General features: G+C 43.1%; 1 protein-coding gene across 1 annotated transcript in view; it reads right to left on the reverse strand.

Annotated features, from left to right (window-relative positions):
- Positions 1–4,533, reverse strand: part of LOC100769987 (O-acyltransferase like protein) — a 54,524-nt gene extending 49,991 nt beyond the window's left edge. The window contains exon 1 of the mRNA XM_027402717.2: positions 4,386–4,533. Within this exon, the coding sequence (XP_027258518.1) occupies positions 4,386–4,533 (148 nt within the window). The remainder of the gene's footprint in view (positions 1–4,385) is intronic.
- Between the last annotated feature and the right edge of the window lie 3,258 nt (positions 4,534–7,791).

The following is a 7,791-nucleotide window of genomic DNA, read 5'->3' on the forward strand; positions in this document are numbered from 1 at the left end:
CTTTCAGGGAAAGTGTTTTACTAACTAAGCTATCTCCCTGCACTATAAACATATTTTTGTGAAGACATAATTCAACCTACGTCTTTCAAGAAAGGCATATTATAATTTACACTGGTACAAAGGACATGTGGCACATTATTAGTTTGCAAGGGTTGCCATAACAAAGGCCACATGATACCTTTACCTGCAGGTGCCACAAGCCCCTTCATCAGCAAGTGTACTTTTCTTCATAATTCTGCAAAATGGTGCATCAGGATGGCAATGTGGACAGGACTAGTTTCTTCTGAGGCTGTTCTCCTTGGTTCAGATGGGCCCAGATATACACCACATATCTTCACATAGTCCTTCTTCCAAGCATGTCTGAGTCCTAACCTGGCAATGGACTAGAGCTCTGTTCATTTCATTTTAGCTTAATTGTCTCTTTAACGACCTCCATCTCCACATGCAATGACACACTGCAATGCTTTGGGTAGGACTTCGATATATGAATTTGGAGAAACACTTGAATTGAATCTATAAACACCACAGGCTGCAAATAAAAATGAATACTATAGTATTCCTCAGTACAAAATCTAAAAGTAGAAGACTGGTCCTCACAGACTGCTTTCAATGAATTTCCTATTATCTCTTGTAGCCGTGCCATATGGTTTCTGCTCACCAACAGGTGTAATCGCAGCATTAACATTGGTGGTTGTTTCATTTGCCTTAATAAGTAATACGAAGTTGAAACAAAATGTATGACAAAACTGCCTGCATTTGTGTGTGATTTGAGCAACTTGTGTAGAATCCAGTAACAGATTGATCACTAAAGAGTGTTCCCTTTTTTTTTTTTTTTTTGCTTGTTCGGTATTGAAAAATAAGCAAGTCCTGACTTGTAGCAACTGCTCAGTTCCTTTCTAGCATGCCGACTCTGCCTTCCGATATGATGTACCCTACGGTAGAAGTCGAAGGCCAAGTGCCAAAGCACAGCAGGGATTGTCACTATACTAACACAGTCCAAGCCAATAGCTTCCCCATCACAGATAAGAATAGCCTGGGTGTGTAGCCCAGTGATAGAGCACCTGCCTAGCTTGAACGAGGCTGCTAGAAAGAAAAAGAACATGCCCTTTAGTCCATCCTTCCCACTCAGAGTCTCTCTAAATCACCACCTTTTATTTTCTGCAAGAGCCAAGCATTTCCCCATAGATTTCAAGGGCCTTCTTGCCATACCATTCCCTCGGCCCTAACATGTGATCCAGCCCCACACCACCCAAGCCCATTACCATCTATATGCTTTGGATTGGAAAAGGTGTTTTAAAACACAATTTTGCAATAGAAGGCACAAAGAATAACATAAATACCTGTGTTCACATCGCTCTACTTGAAACAAATAACCATGAGCAATTATTTTAAATCTGGTGTGGTCCCAGCTGTACTCACCCTCACCACCACCGCCATGCCACCCCAGACTACAGATGGAGGCTGTCATTAGAATACCTTCCATAACACTTGCACTGCATACAACTAGCAGCAGACAGTCTTAATCTCCTTAATTGGTTTAAATTTAGGTACTTTATTCCCTCGTGATGCCATTTTTCTGGCTGGCTGGATATCCATAGATGTACCTCCCATCCCTTTTTGTGGCTGCATTTTGTCTCAGTCTTTTCTGGTCGAATAATTTAGGCAATGATCAAAGGTAAGGACTTGGCAATTTGAAAGCCTTCACCTGGAGGACTGTCTTTCATGGTATCAGCAGGTACCGTACAAGCTTCCAAAGGAAGGAGAGAACCATCAGTCCTACCCAGCTGTGATGCCTGTGAACCACGGTAACAACCAGCATGGCATAATAACCCTGAGGGTGTGGAAGTGGTGTGTGTACCTTTGCAGCAACCAGCAGCTCTCTGATTGGACTTAATGCCTGCTTAAAAAGACAGAACTCATACCTAGATTTGGAAACCTAGCCAACCCCTCAGACCCAGTGAGGTCATGGATCTCAGAGGAGAACCTCCAACCACCACTTTACTAAATCAACATAGTATGTACTAAATATTTGTCTTTATACCCACAGATAAATGTAGACTTCTTGCCTCATCAAGGAACTTCTCTTTGCAATAGAAGGAAACTGTACAAAAATTTAAAAAAAAATCAAAATGCAAAGTTGGAGAGCCCAGGCCCAACAGATACCTCTACAACACAACTACCAAAGCTAAGCTCAGGGAACATTGTGGAAGTGGGGCAGAAAATTGTAATAGCCAGAGGGTCAGGGAATTTGCCGAGTGTGTGTCTTCTAGTAATGTCAGAAGCTACACTCATAAAGTCTCACCAGCAGGACTGCCTAAACATGAGATAAACAAGGATGATACCAATAGACACACTAAAGTGATCTGAACCCTACACAAAGAACTATGGGCAACTAAGTAAAGCTGAGGGCAGGAGAAACAGTCTTCCCCAGGGATAAGCATACCAATTGGTTATCCAATACCAAATGGTCAGTCCTCAAAACATATGTACAAGTAACATCATGCAGAATGAGAGGGCTGAATTTATATATTTAGGAATATATATTTGGGCAGAGACAGGAGAAGGGCTTTGGAATCAGATGACATAGGCTCAAATGGTAATTCTACAACTTAATTCACACAAACCCTTTGCATCTCCATGACTCTATTTCCTCCTTCACAAACTAAACAACAATGACTTTCCCTTCCCATAAAGGCGATTTGAAAAGCCCAAAAGGGACAATTCCTATACAAGGTTCTAAAGGGTATCTACTAATTATGTCAAAGTACTCACTCTTCACTCTTCTTATTTTTCCTTCCATATGCCCACCAGGAAAATCCTGATGAGAACCAAGGTCAACAGCACATTCTGTGCTCAAAAATTTCAGACAAATGTCAAAGCAACTGTGCCAAGTCACAGCCACTCCAGACAGACACATATCCATTGCAGTCAACTGACAGTCATCTACCCATTCCCGTTTGTGTGTGGGGGTGGGGTTTGTTCATGTGTGTGCAGGTGTATGTGTGTACATAAATATGGAGACCAAAGGTCAACCTTATTGTTGTCCCTCAAGAGTCATCCATCTTGATTTTGGGAACAGGTCTCTCACCGGCCTAGGACTCACTGATCAGGGTAGACTGGCAATCCCGAAAACCTCAAGAATCTACCTGTCTTTGCCTCTCCAGAATAGGAATTACAAGAGTGGACCACACCACACCCAGCTTTCTTGTGTGGGTGCTGGAGATCGAACTTCAGTTTAGTTGCATAGTTAAGTACCTTATAACTGAGTTGTCTCCCTAGCCTGAGAAATCTCTATTTTAATGAAGAGAAAAATGAAAAATTTCAATTCCCAGGTACCTGCAGTCAGAACATGAGTAGGGAGCAAATGGGTAGAGACACTTGCAAGGCCAACAGTGTCCACGTGGCTGTGACTGGTGATGTCTGTGTGCTGCCATCTCAGTCCCAGAAATCTGTGCCTGCTGTCACACCTTCTGGAGTCTCTTGGCCAGTTGCCTGGCTCAGTTGCAACATCCCCTATTACTATCACCAAGTATTGCTATGAAACACAATCAATTCCAACATAGTACTTAAACAAAATATCTATTCAACTAACTGAGTTTGTATTTCACCACCATTTCATCAAATCCAGGGCTATCTTACCCCATGTAGAACAGGAATTGCTTCAAATGTCATGGCATTTTGAATTACCCAAATGGTCTATTTTTATTCCCTATTATGATACAGGTGGTTTTAAATACAGAACAAAGTGGCTGTGTATTCTAAATGGAAATGGATATGTTAGCCTATCTGGCTTTAAAAGTTTTTACATTTCATGTTCATGATTTCCATCAGCAACAACAATGAATCTCACTCCTGGAGAAGGTACCCTTGATTTCAGCCTCTGTTGTGGCAGAAAGGTATGCATATAATTTTGAGGAACACACAAAAACCAAATTGTCAACTATGTGAATGCATGCCAGACAAGGAACATGCAAAAGGGTCTCATTGCTCGCCTGAGCCCATGTATTTTCACACACACACCTTCCAATCTGCTACTATCCGCACAACAGATGAGCTGGTTTCACGAAATAAGAAAACAACTATCAGAAGCAGATCAAATGTCTCAAAAAGGAGACAAATCCATGCTTGCTGTGCAAAGTAAAATGCTATTGATTTCATTAGTTAAGCACACAGTATTTAGGAACAATTTTCTCATTACAATAGCATTTCTAAACTGGCTTCACAGACTTCTGTAATGACAATGCTTCCCAGCCACCCTTGGGTTTGTCTTCTCTTTCCTGTTTGGTGCCTTTTAAAATTTCCATGGGTTAGTCTAGAATGCTTCTTGCAAATATGGCAGACTGTTCTATGCTCTGCTACCAAGAGGGAGAGGGAAACCTACTTACTTCTCAGAGCGTATTCTTTGGGCTCCAGTGCATTCAGATCAGAAAGGAATTCGTCAGTGTCTTGCATGCACTTGAGAGAAATATTTCTTGCAGGAGAAACAAAAGGTAACATGAAGTGCAGACAAGCCAGCAAAGTGAAGGCCATCATTTCTCAATCTGTCAGGATTGAACTCATTTCTTAGACAAAGAGCCTAATATTTATGAAGCTCTTGTCTGTAATGTGTTGGGGGTAAATGTGACGCCCCTCATGCTTAACAAGCAAAGAGACAAACCGCATCTCCTCAGCCACCTGCAAAGCGGACAGATAAACCATGGAAACCAGTTTATACACAATTTGTTATTGTCAAGTGAGACAGTGCTGTGGATGTGGCGCCGCTGGCCACCTGGCTTCCTTTAGTTATGCAGATTAACATGTCCGGCACACAAGACTAAGACTCGGGTTGTCTCTGGATAGATGGCCTGGTATATCTCTCTGGGTTTAAAAAAACTAAAAACAAAACATGTCGATGATGTGAAGTAGCAATATTTGGGTTTCGACCAAGAGTGATGATAAATCCGACCTGTAAAATGATTGGCTGGATGTTAAGCAAAGCCGGGCTTCTCTGTGAGCAGCAGGAAGGGTCATACAGCTCCTAATGGATTTACTGGACTCTGAAAGCAGTGTCAGCCTGGGCGTGATGCAAGTGCTCCAGGCAGATACACACATGAAGGTTTGGAACACACATCTGGGAAAGGACGCGATACTGGTTGTTGGTTGCACTTTAAGAAAACAAAATGTGTGGGTCACAGGTAAACATGCTTACTCAAGAAAGGCTGTCTTTACATAGTAGCTGCTGCATCTCCACTTGAAGAGCGACATGTCTGAACACCTTGTTTACACTGCCTGAATACATTCGTGGGGAGTCCAGACTCGGTTGCACACCCTGCTACATGTTTAAAGAATCTTCTAGTATCCCAGGCTGCTCGTCTGGCCTTGAAAGGGTACACACAAGCATGTACACACACACACACACACACACACACACACACACACACACACACACACTGCTGTCCTCCTGGGCCACCCTACCTGGATAATCCTTCTCACCATCCTCCTCTGAAGCTGTATTGAATTGGGGGGCATGGTACTGGAGAGATGGCTCAGTGGTTAAGAGCATTGACTGCTCTTCCAGAGGACCCAGCACCCACCTGGCAGCTCACAGCTGTCTGTAACTCCAGTTACAGACACCCTCAAACAGGCATACATTCAGGCAAACCACCAATGCACATACAATAAAATTTTTTTTTAAAGTAGAGTGTTTATGTCTGGACATGGTGATGCATGTTTTAAACACCAACACTGGGGAGACAGAGACAAATGGATCTCTGAGTTCAAGGCCAGCCTGGCTACATAATGAGACCCTGTCTGAAAAAATTTAAAAATTAAAGGTTGTTATTGGTGTGTGTGTGTGTGTGTGTGTGTGTGTGTGTGTGTGTGTTCACAGTGTGCACACATGTGAAGGTTGGCAAGCAACTTTGAAGGAGTCTGTGTTCTCTCCTTTCACCTTTATGGGGTTGCAGGACTTAGACTCCGGTTGTCAGGCTTCTGTGGCAAGCATGTCACCCTCTGAGCCACCTCACAGCCCCGTTTCAACTTATTCTTTAAGTCACTCTTGGCTCCTCTAGGAAACCCTCCTGGGATCCCCCCACCCCATGAGAACAGCCACTTCCTGTACTGATTTTGCACACTCTTTAGTCTACATGACAAGGTTTACTCTCTAGCTCTGTCAGATGCTGGCTCAATTTTTTAAATTCTTTTTTTAGCATGGTTCTGGGGATTGAACCTAGGGTTCCATTCCTGTTGAGCAAGCACTCCACTAGTGGGCCCTCATTTTACTTTTTATATTGAGACAGGGTCCTACCGAGCTGCCCTGACTGGTCTTGAACTCACTCTGTAGCCTAAGCAGTCCTAGAATTGTTGTCCACCTTCTTCATTCTCCCAAGTAACTGGGGTCAGAAGCTTATGGTCCAGGCCCATCAGGAGCTAGCTCAGTTTTGCTGTCTGTAAAAATCATGCAATCACTGGCCTCCCATAGGTGTTTGTAGAATGGAGTTAAAGTTCAGGACACACGAACACTTTAACTCCAGTCATAAGCATCATATTACAGTTAGTTTTCCATGCCAACCGGTTTTATTTTTGCTAACCAGCTCCCTAGTTTTTGTTTTGCTTTATTTTCAAGTGTATACAGGGCTGGGGTCATGGTAGACTGTTTGCCTTCCATGCAAGAATAATGTCCTAGATTCAATACCAAGTACTGTGCCCCCACACCAAAATGTGAAGAGAGAATTGGAAACAACAATGATGACAACAAACAAACAAAACAACAACAACAACAACAACAAAACGAGGTTTAGCTAATTTGAATCTTTATGAATGGTTGAACAGAAATGTCTCTGAACCTTGGATTTATTCATTAAATAGTTGCTAGTATACACTTATCAAAAATCAGAATGACAGGGGCTGAGGCTATAGCTGAGTTGGGAGAGCCCTTGCCTAGCATACAAAAGTCCCTGGAATGAATCCAAAGCATCACATAAACCAGGCATGGTGGCACATGCCTGGAATCCCAGCTCTGAGGAGATAAAGGTAGCTGGATCAAATGTTCAAGACCAGCCTAGCTACATGAGAGAGTCTCAACAAACAACTGAAACCTTACTTTTGGATAATTAAGGGTTTAAGGTCCTTCCAATGTTTCTCCAAACTCTTAAAAAATTAAAATTATGACTAGTCGAGGCTTAAGGAGACCCAGTCATTCGCAAGGATATTTTAGGCCCCTGATTGATGCAAGACACCATTCTGGGCACAAAAATAGGACAGGAAAATAAACATGGGCCTTCATTTCCTGCCAACAGGCCCTCATCATTTCCTGAAGCAGCAGCCGTCAGCTGACCAAAGTTCTGAATGCCAAGGTCATTTCCTTCTAGAGCTGGCTATGCAAAATGAAAGGCCACAGACCTCATCATTTGGAGATGGGCTGGGGAAAACAAGGACCTGTCTTTGCTGACAAAAGTACACGTAAATGTGATGGAGAAAGTGAAGTTGGTCTCTACTGCTCTGGGGTGGGGATGTGAGAAGAAAGGGGACTTTGGATTAGGAAGAAGCAGAGCTATGGAAAAGCTGAGGACACTCATCCAGAGTGTGACAGACAGTTAGCAAAGAGACGGCTAGCATCAGGCAGGGGTGATGCTGCAGAGAAAAATAACACAGCACAAAGTGGGAGGTTAATGTAGTCAGTATGTGTGCAGCTGACTGGCATGTGTCCTTCCTTCCTTTCTCCCTCCCTCCCTCCCTCCCTTCCTCCCTCCCTCCCTCTTTCTCTCCATCTATCCATCCATCGATTCTTCCGTCCATCCATCCATTTTTCCT

Source organism: Cricetulus griseus, chromosome 2, assembly GCF_003668045.3.
Source record: "Cricetulus griseus strain 17A/GY chromosome 2, alternate assembly CriGri-PICRH-1.0, whole genome shotgun sequence".
Taxonomy (NCBI): Eukaryota; Metazoa; Chordata; class Mammalia; order Rodentia; family Cricetidae; genus Cricetulus; species Cricetulus griseus.